This window comes from Heterocephalus glaber, unplaced genomic scaffold, assembly GCF_053883595.1.
Source record: "Heterocephalus glaber isolate CG9 unplaced genomic scaffold, H.glaber_assembly_v1.0 deba00000546, whole genome shotgun sequence".
NCBI classification, from domain to species: domain Eukaryota; kingdom Metazoa; phylum Chordata; class Mammalia; order Rodentia; family Bathyergidae; genus Heterocephalus; species Heterocephalus glaber.
The window spans coordinates 4,267,918-4,287,774 of record NW_028258147.1 but is presented as its reverse complement, the minus strand read 5'-3'; the positions used below and the strand labels follow the sequence as shown (position 1 = coordinate 4,287,774).

Here is a 19,857-nt window from a genome sequence, read left to right as displayed (position 1 = left end):
GTGTGGCTGTGGACCGGGATCCACTTAGCCTATATCAGGGGCCAGGAAATACGTGCTGGGCTGCACTGGGTAAGATGGCACAAAAAGGCTTTCACTCTGCTGTTTTCAAACTTTAATACACAGATACATCCAAGTCACTGGGGTCCTCATTAACATGCAGATTCTGATTCAGTGGGCCTGAAAGGACCTGAGCCTCCTGAATGCTGCTCCTGCTACTGGTCCAGAAGCGGCAGGAGGCCATAGGGTCTCTCTCTTTCTAGTTCTGATTTTGAGGAGGCCAGGGATGGTCTAAATGACCTCTGAAGATTTTGTGAGAAAAGAATTCCAACAGAAAGATCAGAATTCAAGGAGTGGAATGGAATGCAGGAAGAAAAGAACAGGGTGAACCAAGGACCATGGCTGAGTTCCAGGCACTCACATGGTGGCCAGCCCTTCTGAAAGGAGTGTGATGCAGCCTGGCCTCACAGGTCAGTGTCTTGCCCTTAGGAGCAGACCTCCTCTTCTTGGAGCCTGCCTGGTCTCCCTGGAAAGTCCCATGGGCCAGGCTGCAGATGGGCGGAGCAGGAAGTGCTCTGACCCCTGCCAGCAGCCGCAGGGCCACACTCTCACCTCCTGAGCAGCAGCTTGGGGTGGTTCTTGCTCTCCAGGTTCTTGTCAATGAGGTCGGCCAGCAGCTGCTTCAGCACATCGGTGGCGTACTCCAGCTTGCTCTGCAGCACTGTCATGATGAGTGAGGCCACGTTGCCCCGGTCGCGCATGGAGAAGCTGCGCTGGGACTCCAGTGTGCGGATGAAGGACAGCAGGAACACCTTGTTATTGATGAGCTGAGCGAAGAGCTTCAGACCTTTCTCCACGCGCTCCTGCCGGTACCCAGGAACCTATGAGAGAGATTGGGGGGTCCTGATGCCAGCTGCTGGGTGTCCCCATGATCACCTGCAGGATGGCTGTGCCCACACTGTTGACTCCCCCACTGCACCTCTCATCCACTGGCACAGCCCCAGCCACCTGGTCGACGCTGTCAAGTCCCTCTCAGCAGCTGGTTCTGTGCCCAGCATCTACTTGGCCTCTATTACAGTCCATGTACAGAAAAGAACCAACTGAGGCTCAGAGAGAAAGAGCCAAAGTCTATAAGCGGCAATACTAGGATTTGAATCCACCTCTGCCAGACTGCAGAGCCTGAGCTCCTCCCTTATGGTCACACAGGGCTGATGAAGGGCCTGTACATAGCAGGTTACCCCACTGCCTACCCATCTCTGGCCCCGAGGATCCTGTGGACAGGCAGGCGGCTTGGGTCAGGATTTTGTGGTTCCACATAGTCTTGGCCAGACGATGCTATACAACCTCAGGTAAGTCCCTTTCCTTCTCTGGGTACACAAATTTATCCATCTGAGAAAAGAGGAAGATGGAGCCCAATAGTCTCTGAAGAACCTCTCTGACTCTAACATCTGATGTTTTCAGGGAGCCTCTTTCAGAGACTGCACCACACCCTGGCACGTCCTGAGACTGTTGTGTGGAGAAAGAAACAATGCGTGAAAAGCCTGCATGTACAGCCTGCCACACAGGCAAGTCACTGATGGTAGCTGTTTTATCCTGCTCTACAGGCCAGAGAAAGCCTGTCTACTGAAGTCACCAAAGGTGCCAGAAACATTCATGCTACTCATGACAGAGCCCTGCCGTGTTCCAGGCTCAGAGCAAGGTGCAGGCAGGAGGCAGGGGTCAGGCAGCCCCGGGCCCCAACCTTGAAGACAGTTGCCCAGTCATAGGGCCCTCCTGGAGAGGGCACTGTTGGCTGCCCTGCCTCTGCAGAGAAGAGCTCTCCCAGAGTACCCTGGTTGCCTGGCATCGGCAGTTCCCATGGGTCTGGAAGCTGGTAGAAAACACGCCGGCTATCCAGTCAGGGCTGTTTTCATTTTTCTTGCTGCAGTGCTTATACCTGGAAGGCCAGTTCCCAGGAGACAGATGGGAACCCACTCAGAGGTAAGAGCGCACAGCAAGTGCCAGCCAGGGACATTCCTGGCACCCCCCAACTTGTGAGTCCCTCATCCCCCAAGGTGGAACCCACCTCTGCTTGCCTTCTGCCTGGATCCATCAGTTCCCTGCTCTCCTGGGAGCTGATAAGGGGTTAGCAAGAGACATGTGGCACCCTCACCTCAGGATATCCCAGACCTCGATCCGCCACCTGTATGACACCCACTGACCTCCCTCCCATGCATGTGATCACCCTTCACACACTTAGCCATACTGAAGTTCCTCTGCTCTTTAACACACTCAGAGCAGCATTGCTCTGACTTGTCGGAATAGTAATAGGTACTGCTATTACTGGGCACTTAACATGTGTAGCACACAGTGCTGGGCACATTATGTATATTATTCCAATGAGATCTAATGATCTTGCAAGATAACAGTCTCTAAGAGAGAGACTTGTCCCAAGGCCACCCAGTTGGTGATGGCCAGTTCTAGATTTCCAGACTCAAGCTTGTCTTGTCACCATGTCCAGTGCTATCCCTGGGCTCAGCAGCTACCTAAACATCAACTCTGGCTTCTTCATGCAGCCTTCCTTCCCTTCAAGACCTCCCAGCAGCTCAGGTTGGCTGTCAAAGGGAGAGCAGCCACAGCTAGGTTTGGCATCATGGGTCCAAGCAGGAGAGGACACAGGGCCAACTAGATGGCCATGAGGACACACTCTGGACTTTCTGACTCAGCTGCACTTTCTCTGTGCAAGACACATTTGCCTGGTGGGCAGCAAGGGCCGGGGGTCCTGGGCATGGGGGTTTTAGCACAGCTACCTGCAGGAAAGAGCATCCAAGTCAGACACCACAGGGAGAAACTCCATCACCTCTGAGGTCTACTGTTTCATCTTTAAAACGAGAATATGAGTGCCGATGTCATAATATTTTATGAATATTAAATAAGATAATGTATGTAAAGTGCTTGGCACGCACTGCGCGCACTTAAACAGCACTGGTTTATTACCTGCCTCTCTGACTCCACTGACTGCTCTTCACTCATCACTTGTGCCCAGGAGTTTCCACAATATCCAGTGCACAGAACCTTTTGTCTTGGGTTGCACAAGAAGTTTTCTCCCCCCATTATGGAAGGAGGAGATAGAAGTGAAGTATCTTGGTCATGAGTGTCAGAAGCAATTCCCCTTTGCAGCCTGCCCTCCCCCTGGGCCAATGCCATGCTGAAACAAGACATTCTTTCTTTACCAGATGGTTCTCTGCTTTAGCTGAAGTCTGTGAGTATAAAACTGCACAGTAAATTTTAATTGTAATTCAATAGGTTACAGTTAAAGAGCTGGTGATGGATTGAAATTGGGAGTATTTGATTGGCAGCTTCTTGTTTTGAAAGGATTGGTTTGTGACCAGGGCCTGGAAAGCCACATACTCAAATGCTTGGATTTACCCTGTGGACCACAAAAAACAGCTTGGCAACTTACTCTATAGGTCAGCCTGAAGTTAGAGGATGCCTCCCTTCTCACTTTTCCAAGGGACAGGAGTCCCAGGGGCTGAAAGGGCTGGGCAACATTGCCTGAGATTAATCAATGGCTTCCCCTGGAAAGTTTCTATGCTCAGGACACCAAGAGGGAGAAATGCTTCCGGGGGGCAGAAACAGGTTGGAAACAAACAAAAGCTGATGTGACATCCATGTAAGATACCTGGATATCACATAGCCCCTGGCTACTGTAGGACAATAAAAGTTGATTTCCATCCAAAGCAGTTAACTAGTGAGTTTGTTGGAAATGAAGACACTGCTCTGTGTTTATACTGAAAAGCAATAAAAGCAGAGGCTGGAGCAGATATTTGCACACCCATGTTCACAAGAGCCAAAAACTGGAAGCACATCAAACATCCATTCACAAATGAATGGATAAACAAAATATGGTCTGTCCTCACAACTCAATCTTTTCCGCCTTAAAAAGGAAGGAAATTCTGGCTGGCACTACAATAGGGAGGAACTTTGAAAAACAGTATGCCAAGTATAATGAGCCAGACAAAAAACAACAAGTTCTGCATGCTTCTCCTTATATGAAGTCCCTACAGAAGTCAAATTCATAGAGCAGAAACTAGGATGGTGGAGAAATAAAAGGGGAGTTGCTGTTTAAGGGGTACAGTTTGTTAGTGAAGATGAAGACATTCTGGGTGTGGATGGTGGTGATGGTAACACAACAAAATGAATGTACTCAACTCTGCTGCACTCTACACTTAAAAATGGTTGACATGATAAACTTTTATGCTATGTGTATTTTACCACCATTTATTTAAAAAGCCATGTGGCTGGCCTGACTGAGAGCCTGTGCCCAACAATTAGCCACCTGTGGGCTCCGTGTTCAGGGAAACTAGTCAAGCTGACTGCTGACACCCTCATGAGCGGGAGGCTGGAATCAGAGTTTCCCCTTATTAACAAAGGCAAAGAAAATAGAGACTACTCATGTTCCAGGGGAGATCTGAGGGTGCCAGCTGAGGAACAAGGCCACAATAGGACATGGTATTGTTTATATGATGGGCAGCAGGAACGTTCCAGGATTGGGGTAGGGGTAGGGCCTGTCCCCTAAAAGAGCACCTGGGGAGGAATGCACAGCCAGGTGATCAGCAGAACCAACAGTCCTGCATCCCAGAGTGCCTGCATAGTCCTCTGAGGGCTGCACCCTGTCCTGGTGGTGGTGAGTGGGGTATCCCTGATGGGGGTGCACTCTGAGCCCATCTAGCTCTTTGGGGTAGGCAGTGTCTCCACGAAGTGAGGACACAGTGGATCAGAGACTGCCCTGAACATGGACTCTGGAACTTTCTAGGCAGAGAGAGGAGTGTGTATCATTCATACTGAAGTCCTCAATGCCCCTGCTTGGGGAGCCTCGACTTCTGGAAAATAAAGCAGAAGGTGCCAGAGCAGGAGGACTGAGCTAGTGCCAGCTCCATTCAGGGCCCTGAGGAGAACCTGAAAGACATTCAGATTTCTTCCTCACTGGGCTATGTGTCTTGCTAAGAAGTAACAGCTAGGGGTTAGGCAGCTTCTCTTGGAAAACTGGTCTTGGAGAAGCAAAGTAGGGTAGAAATCCAGGCAGCTTTCAGTCAGGGGCCTGCTCCAGTGCACACTGGCAATGAGAAGGAATCACTTGCATTCTGGTCCTGGATGATCAGGGCTGTCATGCACTGTGAGGCAGGTTGTACACTGAGCTACTGCAGGTGTGCTCATATGAATGGCTCCATTGCAGTAGCTCAGTGTCCACCTGCACAACCACTCCTGAGGTCCTGTGGGACAGTGGACCCTATTAACCTTGCTGCCATCAGCCCTTGGGGTATAGGCCTTGGCCAAGCCAAGTTTGAGAGCTGGAAACCTATGGGAGGCAAGTGAATGTAGGAAAGCAAGAAGCCAAATGGGACTAAGTGACAGGACATAGTAGGATTTATACTGTGGACCATAGGAATTGCCTGGATAAATAGTGTGTGCATGTGTGTGTCCATGATTATACCAGCTTGTATAAGCGGGGACTGTCCTCTAAATGCCCCAAAATATTCAGGCTGGCCTACGAGAAGCCTGACTTTGATATGGTCTTAGAAAATCCAATTGAAAAGTTACATCCTTAAAGGAAACCTAACACAACTAGGAGTTTTGAACTAGTGAAAAGGAAGAATAACTTTATGTATCCAACCTAGTGGAATTCTTAAATTATTCTCTCTCCTGTGCCCAAAAGCGGGCATAATTCCCCTTCTTAGGACTGCTATGTTCATCCTCATGCAGGCAGACACACAGATACTTATTTATTTAATCACTCACCATTTCCTGCACACCTACCCTGTGCCAGACACCTTGCTCTACAGGAAGCTAGAAGTACAAAGATGAATAAAGATGGGGCAGTCTCTATGCATCCAATCACACTCACACTCACACACACTCACACACTCACACACACACGGAATATTGTCTATCTTTTCATCACTCCCAAGTGTCACTTTAACCAGGAACCTGCAGACTCTTCAGAGCCCTAAGAAGCCTGGCATTTTGATGCACATAAAGATGAGGCTGGAAGAAAGGTGGAAGGCAGAAGGAAATGGGTCAGAAAGGGAAAGGAACACAGCCCCAGAGTTGGACCAAGGCAATGGGTGGGTTGAAGGGAGACACCTTGCATTTTTATGTGCATATGTGATAAGTGTATAAATGCATGCATACACATACATAGACAGAGAGAAAATGTACATGAAAGTCTGTCCCCTTAGTTTTGTCACCTATAAAATGGGCTCACCAACTCTGAGAGCCCCTGAATGAATTCATGAACAGTGCTTACAGCCATGTGGGGATTTTAGTAACAGTCAACTAATAATGATCATTCCTTAGGGTTATCATTTGCTCTGGTTTCCTCATTTATATTTTTCACTTCTGTCTGGTATTTATCTTTATAAGCTGTGCTAAAGCCCTTTCAGAACAAGGCATAATACGAATATATGCGTAAGCCAGATACTATGCTAGACAGTAAGTGGGATAAAATGCTGAGAAGATGAGGTCCCTGCTGCTAAGAAGACTGTTAGGGTTTATCGTTCACATGTCTACCTCCTTTCCCTGCACATTGCTTATCTTTCCCAACTAGGCACCAAGTGGTAAAATCCCTTATATATTTATTGAGCACCAACTAAATAGTAAGATCCTTTATAACATGGTTTTTTAAACAGGGGTCTATGAGGGCCGGGGATTCAGCTCAGTGGTTCTGCTGCCTTCCTTGCAAGCACAAGGTCCTGAGTTCAATTCCTGGTACCAAAAAATAAAAGGGTCCACGAACTCCCATTTCTTGTTTCTGTGTACAGGTAAAATTTTACTGGAGAGAGAGTCCTTAAAGCCCATGCAACTCTCAAAAGACTCCATGACCCCCAAAGATCTGAAGTCCTATTACTCACATGCCTGCCCTGATGTTCCCTGGCTGGGCCCTGTCTTCAGAAGTACTGGAATGTACCCACAAGCCTGGGACCTCAGCCATGGTGTGTCCCCTCTCTGGCCTCCGCTTTCTCACCTCCAAGTGAGGGGCCAGACTTGCAGACTGCGAACACACCACCCTGCTCTAGCATCAGCAGGGGCCGCTACCTCTCACCTCTAGGTCCCGGAGCACAGGGTGGTCTTCAATTCCCGGGAACAGCACCCGCATGGTGTAGGTCCTGTAGTCCAGGAAGGGAATCCCAGCTCCATCCAGGTCACTGGTCAGCTCATGGATGTCTGTCTGCAGCTCGGCAAAAGCTAGCACAAAGAGAAGCCCGTGAGACTACTGGGGAGGGGGGAGATGGGCAAGAATGATTGGGATGAAAGGTGTCAGCCTGGCAGGAGTGTAGTAGAAGAAAGCCTGTCTGGGGCTGTCTCCCTTTCCAGTGCCTGGTGAGGCTGTCCGCACTCCTGCTGTGGCCCTGGCCAGAAGGGACTCCCTACCTGAAGAAGAAAGGCTTTGGTGTGCAACCAGTGCTGGGAAGGGGGACACAGAGGAACAGGAGGAGAGCAGAGAGAGCCTGCAGGGGTGCATCTATACTTGCTGGGTTTGTACTGGGTTTTCTTATGACACTTAAGAACAATTTCTTCTGATAAAGGATGAAAGTTTGCAGGCCCAGTTCTGGAGTGTGCAGTTCACTGGGACCATCAAACCTCCAAATGGGCCTGGGATGGAGGGACTGAGACTAATATCTTCCTTCTACATAGATATACAGGGTTTGTCTTGATCCTTCCTGCTCAAGGTGATTCTACCTAGTGATGAATTACGATCTGCATATGGGCACTGGTGTCTGTGGGAGCAGCTCAGGCCTCCAGATGGACAGAGTGACAAAATCCCAGCTGGCCCCTGGGAAAATCTGGCACACAGTGTAGCCTGGGGTTGTTCTACAGTGCCAAAGCTGTCATAGAACTCTGTCCTAGGCACACCCTCCCCTGGGGCCACCCTCTGCCACTCTAGGTACTCAAGATGAAGCAGGCAGCCAGGCCCTGCTCTTCCTTTCTCTTTGGTGTATGCACACACATGAACACACATGCATGCACACTAACATACAAATACCTGTATGTGTGCACGTACATACACATATACACCCAACCCAGATGGATGAACACATGTTGGCAAAGAACAGCCAGGAGACATGGACTGACCAATGTTTCTTTCTATTTATACAGACACAAGAAAAGGGAAAAATACTTTGTAGGTTCAGAAGGGTTTTTACAAGCCCAGGATGGGTCTAGGGCCCTCAAAAAGCAAGCCCAGAACCCAGTGGCCTGCGTGGACACGTGAATATGACTTAGGTGCCCCAGGAACTGTGGTAGGGCCCTGCCCCACCTGTTCTAGACTTTGGAGCAGCTCTGCCCTGCAGTGCTGATGTCAAGGCCACTGGTCTCAGTAGATCTTGGTACCAGGCAAGCTCTATGACTTGCTGGAGAGGACAGGGGATAGTCCTGGGCACCAAAGTCCTGTATCCATACTACTCTCCTCTCGTATTTCCCACTTTTGCTCTGTCCACATGGGCTCTTGTCATGCAGTGACTCGGAGGGAGAGAGCCCTAATATAATGAAGCAGAACTTACTCCAATGTGTGGGAGTGTGCCTGTGCATGTGTGAGTGCGGATGTTAAAAAAAGGGAGTCAGTGATCGTGCTGTCACCAAAAGTTCAATGGACACTCACATATGTCCTGGGTGAGGCACACATACCTCTGTGTGTGTATACGCCTGTATGGGAAAGTGCATGAGCAGGAGTGAGAGTATGCGGGCATGTGAGTGTGTTAGTGAGTGTATGTATAGCAGTGTGACAGTGTGAGTGCGCATGTGAAGGTACGCGAGTGAAACTGGCTGAGTGTGAGCATGTCAGGGTGTGAGTTTGGGGGGGGGGCAGTATGTCAGTGTGAGAGTGTGTGGATATTATGGTGTGAGTATATGAGTGTGTGAGTATATCAGTGAGTGAGAAACAGGAGTCTGTGTCTGCACAGGTGTGTGTTTCCCTATCCAAGGCTCAGGCCCCTGCAGGGCGAGAGCAGAGCATCTTGTGCATTCAGGTATGGGTGACATCCTGGCTCACTGTGAAGTCTTCGAGAAGACCCTACCCGCCCTTACACCCTGCAAATGCTAAACAGCAGCCCCAGGCCCTGGAAAGTGTGGGTCTTGTGTGTCCTTTGTTGGAAGACTCCTTCCAGCCCTTGTGCGTAGCTGTCCCCAAACCTTGAGCCAGGCTCCCTGAAGACCTCCAACTCTTGGACTGGACTCCTGCCTGCCTGCTCAGCCTCCCTCCCAGGGGACCTTCTGGCAGAGTTGAGCTGTGCCCTGCCCTCGGCTGCCCCCTCCCGGTTGGGGTGCTCAGTTGATTGGTAGCAGAGGGAGGAAGTCAGCTTTTGATACCTCTGCAGCTTTCCTGTAAGTCACCAAGAGCTTCCAACATTCAAAGCCTCACGCCTGCCACACATGAAAAAGATCCTAATCACGACACCTAATGAGATGGAAGAGTCCATTGCAGAGAAAAAAAATAAGCGGTGTAAATATAATAAAAGCAGTAATTAACTGTCTCTCAAGGTGGATGCCGTGCTGACAGCTGAAGGATGCAGAGAGGGGATGGAATGGATCCACCTCCCCATCAAAACTGGCCTCAGCTTCCCTGGTGGGGACTGGTTCGATTTGGGAGCACAGGTACTGGGCTGAATTAACTCGCTGTACACACCCACCACAGAGAACATGCTTGGATCCTGGATCCTCCCTCCCAGGGTGACTCATGCAGTGATGTCCTGGGGTTACCAGAGTCTGGCTCCTAAGTTTCCTTCTCAGGTTTATTATAGCTGATCTCACTTCATGGTGGTGTTTGTAAGTTTTTTTAAATACCAGCTGTGAAACATTCTTCCTTCGAAATCACAGATCAGCCCTTCAGTCTTCCCTTGCTGCTGAAGGTAAGGGATGACTGTGTCATGATGAGATATTCCTAGGACTCTCCCGGAAGACAGAATGAAACCCACTCAGCTGGGTTCTGGGTTTGGAGACTGTTGCAGGGCAGTGACCCTAGCCTCAGCCCCTGGAAGGACCTAATTTCTCCCCTGCCAGAGTGGACAGACAGGTAGGGCTTTGACTGTGACACGGGCTCAGGGACTGCCATTAAGTCTCTGAATACGACACCCAGCCTCCAGCACTGCTGGGCCTGAGGCTTGTGAGAAATACACACATGTGCACATGCATATATGTACACACGCACAATCTCCAGAGCTGCCTGTCCACAGCTGCCCAGGCTGTTTGCTTGTGTATAAGAGGCACACAGATGCACACACATGTACATATGCATATACTATATGTGTGCATACACAGGCATACAACCCTTGGCACTGTCCATGGCTGCCCAGCCTGTGGCTAGGAATGAGAGTCACACGCACATGTACATGAGTACACACACGTGTGTGCACGCATACACATATGTATGCATACCAACACACACTCACAAACTCCAGCACTGCCCAGTGTTGCCCAGACCGCTTGCTTTTGTACAGAAGCTCGCACAAGTGTACACACAACCTCTGGCAGGGACACAGCACTGGTCACGAGTACCTTCCTTGCACTCCAGTGCCACTCGGGACTCCAGGTTGTCCATCTGCATCTGCAGCCGCTTCAGCGTGAGGTCGCTCTCGCGAGACTTGCGTTTGTAGGCGATGAGCACAGCAACGATGAAGATGATGAGGAGGCCACCAGCCACAGCGATGCTGATGATGGCAGGCAGGCTGAGAGGGCTGTCCGGGGCGATATATACCATCCCTGGGGAGTACTCCATGCCACCAACACGGGCCTGGGGACACATGGGGTGAGAGGGGGTGTGGGTGGGGACAGTGTCAGGAGGAGGAAGAGTGTGAGGGCAGAGAGGGGCCTCATCGGGGTGTGAAAGAGAGGAGAGGGCCCTGGGGCTGGGGGAGGGGACAGATGGCAGAGGGAACCCTCAACAAGAGGATCCGCACAGCTCCTGGGTCGGGAACACCCACGTCATCTTCAGGAGATGGCACACAGCCGGTGCCTAGGCAGCCACAGAGCATCCACGACATGCTTCCCCGAGACTCATCCCCTGGTCGTGGTGGACACGGAGGCACAGAACAGGACACTGGGGGTCTCCCTAGGCCAGAGATGGCGCTCTCCTCAAAGGCCCTCTTGCAGTGCCCTTGTTGTCACAGGAGGAGGTACAGAAAAAAGGACAGAATGGAAGGGAGGAGCTGGGACACGGCATGGGTGCCGGGTGGCTGGTAATGGACTGAGATCTCCCGTTGAAAACCCCGGTGGCCCAGAGGTGGCTGCTCTACTCTCGCCCAGCATAGCTCCCACCTGCTCCTCTCAGGAAGGGATCCTGCCAGCCTCACCATCACTTTGTGTCTGCCGATGAGGTTGGGGGACTCGCAGAGCAGCTGCACATCCGACACAGTCACAGTGCACGGCTTCTCCCCGACCAGAACGGTGTAGTTGAGCTTCACATTGGCCCCAGCCACGGGTGGGATCAGGTTTTTGCCCTGGACACACAGGAAAGCCCCCGTTTCCACCCAGAGTCATAACCTCAGTCACTGATGGCTGCCACGTCTTCATACCAGACATCCCATCCAGCTGGTGAGATGGTGGAGGGGCCACCTACAGTGACATGTCCAAGGCATGTGCTATGGCAGGAATGTGGTTTTCCCCCCAGGGTTCTCACGCCACGTGTTAGAAGCTTGGTCCTTCATTCAGTGGCAGTAAGAGGTGATGGGACCTTTAAGAAGTGGGGCCTAGTGGGAGCTCATTACTGTCCCCTCTCTGCCTTCTGGCTTCCTATCTCATCATGCGATCTCTCCTATTGCCACAGTAATAGTTAATACCACGCTATTTGGACTTTCATCCTCTAAAACTGTGAGCACATTAAACCTCTTTTCTTTGAAAATACCCAGCCTCAAGTATTTTGTGATAGTAACAGAAAAGGGACTAATGTAACATATATATGACCATCCTCCCTTCTCCCCAGTGGGAAATCAATAACTGACGTACTTTTTTCAGGTTATCCCTAATGCAGCCTCAGAATTCTTCTCAATCCAGTACATAGCTGTGGTCGGTTACTAGTACTTGATTCAAATTGTCATACAAGATAAAGTTAACTTGCAACCCATGCTCCAAAGAAAACTTAAGGTATGTTTTGCAAAGGAGTACATGGGAGGACACAGTGTGGGTCTTGGACCACCTATTTCCTGGATTCTGAAGACCAAAGCTTGGGCTTCCAATAGCCTAGGTGGATCTGCCTTTCCTGGATAAATGAGGCCTGTTGAATGCTGAGCTCTATACACAACCTCTGCAAGGGACACCAGTTGTGAAATCTGTCAGGAGCCTGTGTCTTCTGTCCTCTTCCTGTGCCTGGATACCCTCCCCCTCCATGCAGTGGCCTCCTTTCTTCCTGCTCTCATTCTACCTTCAGGATGATGGGGGTACCGGGCTTCAGTTCCAGGATACCCGAGGGTCCAAAGGCTTCAAACACAGGGTTGGGATAGTAGGTGAAATTGGTCTTGTTGAGGATGAGCAGAGATTGGACATTGTCCAGGATGAAGCCAAACTCCTCAGGCCTCTCAGTGAGGTCTGACTGGTAGTCAGGATCGAGGGCCAGGGCTGGAGCCTGGCAGGTCATCTCGGTAGCATTCAGAACCTCGCAGATCTGTGGGAGGGGACAGAGAGGGAGAAGATGGTATATCTGCACAGCCCCACATGGGCTGGGTCTCCCCAGAAATTGTCAATGCATCGGGGGTTTACAGGATTGTGGATGAGGGAGCTGCACTTGGGCTTATATTCTGTGGCTGTCACCTCACTCTGGCTTTGCCCACAGTGGGTTTGGCAGTGACTAGGATATTTTCTAAGCTAGGGAGCAGCAGGGGGTTGGAGGGGTGGAGGAGTCGGCATGTGACACCCCAGAAACTCTGGGAATGATAGGTCCTCCAGGCCTGTCGGCCTGAAAATGCCCACCATCCCAGCTCTGAGGGGGGTGGCCACAGACTGTGTTCCTCTGTGGTCAGGGGTGCCTGGGATGCCCCACCCTTTGGAAGGAACATGTTGGACTCACATTGATGTGCTCCTTCCCTCCATGCTTGGCACGGATCTGGGGGTTCTGAATGAGGTCCAGGTGAGTGCCCCAGACAGCAATGGGTGTGTTTCCACTGCCAGGGACAGAAGAAAGGGGCACATGAATCACAGGAAAGGAACAATAGCACCCGATGGCGACAGTGATGATAATCACGATATGTTCTGACAATAAGAACAATGATAAGCAGACAGCACAATAATGTTCTTGGGGACAAGGATGACAAGCCAAGTGCATGGTAATAAGAATGAGCATCTCAGCAGCCAAGGAGAAGACAATGATGTCCAGATGTCTGTGGCATCCTTTGTTGAGCTGACTTGGAGTGAGGTCAGTGTGAGGAGACCCAGGTGACAGCACAGCCCTTAGGTCTCAAGGGCCCCTGACCCGAGCCTGACTAAGCCAGCTGCCCCAGTTCCTGGAGTCCTCGCCACTCTTGAGACTTTTTTTCACCTTGCCCTTGGTTTAATGGAATCCTTTCTCCAGATGTCCCGTCAGATCCTGCAGGGTCCAAGCATAGCTTCCTCTGGCTCCTTGACAATCAAACTAAAACCTTTGCCCTTGGAGGATTCAACAGGTCACTATGTGGGAAAAGCAGTGGTCCAAGCACTCAGAAAACTTCTTCAGGAGTTATGTGTGGGAGGCTCCAGACTCAGGTCTCCTGCACCTTGTGGTGCACAGGACACTGATGGAGGGGCTTCAGGAGATTTACCTTGGCATAGCCCTTCAAAGGATGCCATGTCCCCAGGGAGGCTGAGGAACTGGCAAGAAGGCGTGGACAGCACTCTGCTGGGCTGAATCTTCCTTGGGGGCTACTCAAAGGAGAGCAAGGATTGACTTGATTTCTAGACAAAGGAGCATCTTTGAAAAGATCCCTGCTATATAAAAAGGCTTGGCAAGTTAATTTGTTTTAAGCACGGTAGGTGAGACTCCTTACCACCCAGATTGATTTCTACCCATCTATCTATCTGCCCAACTTTAGGCTCCCAGTTCCTTCTTTCCTTTGCTCTTTGAACACACATAGGTTCCTGTGACATCAGAGAGCATCTTTTGTCCCAGTAGTAGGCAAGATGAGCCTGGGGTATCCAGCCATCTTCCCAGTCTTCTCCATCATCAGTTCCATATGCAGGTGCAATGCCCCTATCCTGTCTCCAGGCCAACAGGGCTGCTTGTTGAGCAGTGCAGAGCCATGCCATGTGCAGAGTTGTGCAGAGTCCCTCCCATCCTCAGACTTCCTTAACCTAGCAAGTAGCACCGCAACTGGGTGGCCAAACTAGAAAAGTCTCCAGCCTCCTTCTTGCTGTGAGCCTGACAAGGGCATGGCTGGTGAGCACCAGGAAGGGTGACATGTCTCTTCCTGTGATGATGACATTAACTGAGGCTGTGAATTTCTCAGAGTCCCAGCTCATAGTGAGTAAACCAGGAGGGGCTACACTCGTTCCCTGGATTCACCAGCCCTAGGGTCAAGTGCTGATGTGCCTTTTGACAGGGTGTCTCCCTCTCTATGCCTTATCCTCTTCATCTGCATCAAGATCATGTCTAAAGCTCCTAGGGTGGCCTGACCCAGTGACTGCTGAGGACAGCCACATCTCACCCCAGCAGCCACACTGTCTTTTCTCTGGGCTAAGGCAGGGGGTGGCACACACTTTCTGCAAAGGGCTACACAGTAAATACTTTAGGTTCTACAGGCCTAATGGTCCCTGTCACAATTTCTCAACTCCGCTGTGGTGGTAAGAAAGCAGCTAGAAACTATACAGATAGAATGCCATGGCTGTGTGTTAATGAAACTGTCTTTTAAAAAGCCAGTGGCCAGCCAGATTTGGCCCGGGGACCACTAGTTTCAAGACTTACCTTTGACTGGACTGGTCCCTGCTCTAGCCATGGACAGCACTTCTTCATGCTGTCCCTAAGCCTATCACACTCAGAGCTGGAGCAGATAGTGTTGGTCTGGGGAGGACTGAACTCTGTCAGGGACAGAAAGGACAGGGCTGAGGCCTGGGAAAGGAGCAGAGGAGGGAGCTGAGCCTGCACAGTTTCATACATCCTCCAGGACCAGGAAAAGCAGACACATGCTGTCTGCACGCAGTCCCACCTTTGCTGGGAGGTACACCCTTCCAGAGACCCTGGAGAGCCTCAGGTTCCAAAATCCCCAGGGGACTTTCAGAAAAGGTGGAAGAGTTTGTGACTTGCCCCAGGTAAATGGCTGAAGAGCTTCCCTCTTCATCAGGGTCTTTCTATACCAGCATCCAACACTGGTTCAGTCGCCTGGGATATTCAGTGCCCTCGTGGTAGACATTAAGGGAAGCAAGGAACCAGGCCTACACCCTGCCCTTCAGAGAAGTTGGCTCTGATCTCATTCCTTTTCCCACAAACCTCAGCCTGAGGCAGAACCAGAATGCCCCCATTTGCCATAGTGAGGGATCTGGCACCCACTGTGGGAAGGGGACAGAGCCTGCAAGTCCTGAAATCAGGGCTCGGCCCCCAGACCGGGTCCTGCATGCAGATGCAAGGAGGGAGCCACTGTAGGAGGGTAGTCTAATTTGGGGGTGTTCAGAACCAAACCCAGTCCATCAGTCTCCAAAGCAGGACTGGGCCCCCAGGACTCTCCTTGGCTTTTGAGAGCTACCGAAGGGAAACTGAGGCCCAGAGGCATGACGGTACACTCAGAGCAGCTCCTACCTGACAATACTCCACTCTGGCTCAATGCGAACAATGGTGGGGTCCTCCACATACTGGAAGACCAGGTCCTGGCGGATCCTGGCCCTGTCCACCTGCACTGTCACCTTCATCTCCAGAACCTCATCTGAGGACGTGGTGTTGCAGACAATGAAGGATGGAGATCGCCTGGAGGAGGGAAGGCAGAGCAGTGGGCCCCTGGATGTTGAGAGGATGGTGGTCCGGGGAATTACACCCCACTCCCCATATGAATCAGGCTCCTCAGGGGTAAAGGGTGAGTACTGGCTTGGATGCAAAACTCAAGAACCAGGAACACAGACTGTCCCGGACCCAGCTCTAGACAGGCTGGCTGAGCCCAGCATTCACACAGGCTTGGTCCTGGGCCTTTGGTCTGCGTAGCCTTTATTTTACTAAGAATCATGCTAAATCAGTCTGGTGAGGATCCCAAGCCTGTTGGGGGCCACAGCATCACTGGATCGCTGAAGTCTCAGTTGTGACCGGAGGCCAAACTGGAGTTATTCTGTAGCTGGGCTGTAGGCAAGAGAACTAGGCTAACCAAATGATTTTTCCCTAGAATTATGTAGCATTGCTCCCAACACAAGCCCTTGATCACTGATGACCCTGGCCTTCCACTGGCAAGAATCCCAAGTCACCTTGGGAACTCTTCTTCCTAGTTCTCCCTCCCAAGACTCCTCATTCTGTTGGTTGGCTCTCAGTCCCCAGCTGTGTTCTCTGCACTTGGAGTTGAGCTGTCTCTCTCCCTTATTGTGACAGTGTCCACTCTGTTGCAGCTGTCTTGACCAAGCCTTCCTTGCCATTTTAACAGATGTCAGAGTAGTTTGTTCTTTAACGCTACTAGAGTAGGCTCTGGGCTGCTCCTACTTCAGCCTCAGGAGAGCCCTCAGCACAGACCCCTCTAAGAATGCCTCTCTCTAGAGACCTTCAGGCCGGGCATCTTCCGGAGCTCCTGGGAGACCAGGTGTGCCCTGCTGGGCTGGAGGGTGGCACAGGAAGGGAAAGCCACCCACCCGGGAGGGTCAGCCTTGGTGCTATTCTGTCAGCGCTGAGTCCCAGCTGGCTCCATGGCAGCTGGAGAGGTGCTGCCCTAGGAACAGGCTCTAGAGTAGATTTCAAGCTGCATTCTGTACCAGGGCTCCAGATGAGCCACAGTGCTCCCCCCTCAGACACTTTCTCAGGGAGCAGCAAGTACTTCCAAGAGTTAGCCAGGAAGTCCCTGCCTTTGGCTGTCCCTCCCTACCTGCCCCAGGTAGTGACGCATCTGCCCCCACCCCAGGGCTCCTGGGGTTACCTGTGGAAGAGGCAGGGCTGCTTTCCAAACATCACCACCACGTTGCTGCCCGCGTTCAGATTGGTGCCCGTGATGGTCACTTGGGTGCCCCCAGACATGGGCCCCCGGCTGGGCTTTAGGTCTAAGAGCGTCAGGGTCTGTGTAGGAAAGGACAAGCCTGAGACATGATGCCTGGCAGAGTAGAGGTGGCATTGGGCTGCTCCTTGCCCAAGCTGTCTTCTGGAACCTTCAATCAAGGTGGCTGTGAGAATAGGCGATGTCTGGGACCTTAAGAGTTTGCATCACTGTATTTATGACAGCAATAAAGACAGCTGCCATGTACTGATGTTCTGTCAGGCTTTACATCCTCATCTATAGCAATATACACACCTGTACACACACATACCTACAATTGTCCAATCAACTCTATAATGAAGGTATTATTATCTATTTTACGGATGAGATCCAGAGACTTTAAGTAAGTTTTCCAAGGTTACACAGTCAAAAAGTGGCATAACTGACATTTGACTCCAGAGCAGGAGTTCCCAACAACCTTTCCCATCTATAGTCTCACTGCTTTGGGGAAGGTGACGTATCCCTTCCGCAGGCTTCTCCAGAGAGCTGCCCACAGCGCCCAGTGGCCAGAGCCATGGGCTGTGAGAGAGACACAAAGAAGAGTCGTCTCTTTTCAGGCCAGACCAGAGCCCCTACCAGGATGGGACAGGAAGAAGAGCAGGGCTGTGAGGGGGGCAGGGAAGAAACCGCAACAGCTGGGGATTTGCAGTTGCAGTTCTTTCTTTCATTAGCATTTTAATGGAAAAACTTTCCTTGGTCCCAGGTGAGAAGCTGGTATCTGCATTTAAATGAAGATTGCCCTCTTCCCTCCCCAGCCCCGTCCCCTAAAAGAACTGGGCTCCAAAGAGAGAGGTTGGCATCCTCCCTGAGGGAGGCCTCCTTCTGTGACACCTCAGGGAGCAAAGGGGAGCCCTGATAGACGCAGACACCCACTGCCTGGTGTGCACTCAGGTGCAGGGCCAGGGCACACAAAGAGACAGAGGGCAGCGTGGACCCAGGCCTGCCCTGAGGTGGAAAGAGACCTCTTTCTCAGCTCTGCCTGGATCATGCTCTGTGGCTCAGAGAACAAGATAGAACCTCTTTGGTAACAAAATCAAGGATGGGGAGGGGGGCTGATCCAAAAAGTAGTTCTCTCCAAGGCTCTTGACAGTTGTCTTGCTCTGTAATAGCACCACCACAAAGGGCCTGCTGACTTCCTCGGAGAGGGAAGGAAAAGTGTGTGGTGTGGGGTGGCGTGGGGGGGGGCGGGGGGAGGGAGAGAGAGAGAGAGAGGGAGAGGGAGAGGTGTCCATTTGTGCACATGGCTCGGAGGCAGGAGGCAGCATGGTCCTAGATGCAGAGTCCAACCTAGCCTGCCTGGGGGTGAGCACTCCCTCCAACCAGCCTGTGGGGGGTCCTAGAAGGGCCAAAGTGGGGAAACCCCTGGGGTTTGTAGTGGTGCTGTTATCAGGGGGCCTCTGGAGAGGGCGGGGGGATTATTCCAGGGATGCGGAAAGGGTGTTATGGAGATGTGTTTTAGAGTTGTGAGAAACTATTAATTATTCAAGTCATGCTTCATAAATATTTCACGGTGGGTTTGCAGGGGAAATCAAATCCTTCATTATTTGCCCCCTCCTCACTTGGCTCTGTAGATGGAAGTAGTCCGTGAAGATAAAGAATTCTCTGCAGGGCCTGGATCTAGACTCCCTGGCCTTGGAGGTTGAGTTTAGGGTAAATAAGTCACAGATCAGAGCCTGGACTGATTTGTGGAAGGAAATCCCAACCTGCCCCCAACTTTTGCATCGGGAAGAGACACCCCAGGTCCTGAAAAGCACCTCCTAAAACAGGACTCCCCAGTGGGCCCCCAGAGGAGCCAGAGGAAGGAGTTCTCCAGAGTCCCGGGACTCCAACAGAGAGGGGCTTCTGTGTGGGATCCGGGGAGTGGCCCCCACCTGCCACCTGGCTGAGAAGGCAGTGGGGCTCTGGATGCTTGGAAGCATGACAGAGGGAGTTCCGTCCCTCCCTGCCTCCGGAGGAGGCTCATGGAGACCTCTGACCTTGTTGCCACTAGGAGACATTTGGAGCTCTGAGGGGGTTTGGGGACTCCATGACTCAATCCTTCAGTAACTGGACCAGAGGACAAGGCCAGTGTTACTAGCATTGGTCTTCCTCAAAGTCTTCCCCAGTGAGTGGACATGAGGCACCAGGTAGCTTCTCGGAGGTGCCCTTCAAATACAAAAGCGACATCAGTCTTGAGCCAAAGGACCACTGGCTCATGGCCTGTTTGTCTTGTGGTATCTCTCTCCACAGCTTCTGATCTGACTCTGTTTCTCCTCCTTCTCGCCCGCTGCTCTCTCCCTTCCTCAGTTCTCATCTCCTGTGTACATCAGGGTCAACCTTATTCTAGGAATGGCTGCCAACTCCCCAAGGTCCCCATGGAAATCACAGTCTGGCCTGGACAAATGCTGCTTTTCTAGGGACCCTAATGCATACAAGAAGAGGAGCCCAGCTGAAGAGGACCCACGGAGTGTGGTGCAGGAAGATGCTCTGGCACCAAAGGGTGGGCTGCAAGAGCTGTGGCATGCCCAGCTCAGCTCTGTATTCAGAGAAGACAGAGGGTGGGGCATGGCCTGGGCTCTGCAGAATGGAAGATGTGGCTTAGTGCAGCCAGGGGAAGAAGACAGAGGGGAAGGAGGTGGGAAAGGTGAAAGTTGGAGAGATAGGATTGGGCAGGGAAGGTGAGCACACCAGAGAACTCAGGCAGTCCTCAGGCAGAGAACTCAGGATGCTCAAA

At 51.5% G+C, this 19,857-nt stretch overlaps 1 protein-coding gene across 4 annotated transcripts in view; it reads right to left on the bottom strand.

The window, feature by feature from the left end:
- The window catches only part of Plxna4 (plexin A4), a 460,590-nt gene that overhangs the window by 37,079 nt on the left and 403,654 nt on the right, over positions 1 to 19,857 (bottom strand). For all 4 annotated transcript variants that reach the window (XR_002386688.2, XM_004856316.4, XM_013076511.3 and 1 more), the window contains 8 exons: positions 17,031 to 17,167; positions 15,725 to 15,889; positions 13,031 to 13,124; positions 12,389 to 12,628; positions 11,322 to 11,468; positions 10,528 to 10,762; positions 7,079 to 7,221; positions 610 to 878 (listed from right to left, as the gene is read on the bottom strand). Coding sequence is in view for 3 of the 4 variants with exons in the window: in XM_004856316.4 (XP_004856373.2) it covers positions 610 to 878; positions 7,079 to 7,221; positions 10,528 to 10,762; positions 11,322 to 11,468; positions 12,389 to 12,628; positions 13,031 to 13,124; positions 15,725 to 15,889; positions 17,031 to 17,167 (1,430 nt within the window). In the remaining variant the exon portion in view is untranslated. The remainder of the gene's footprint in view (positions 1 to 609; positions 879 to 7,078; positions 7,222 to 10,527; positions 10,763 to 11,321; positions 11,469 to 12,388; positions 12,629 to 13,030; positions 13,125 to 15,724; positions 15,890 to 17,030; positions 17,168 to 19,857) is intronic.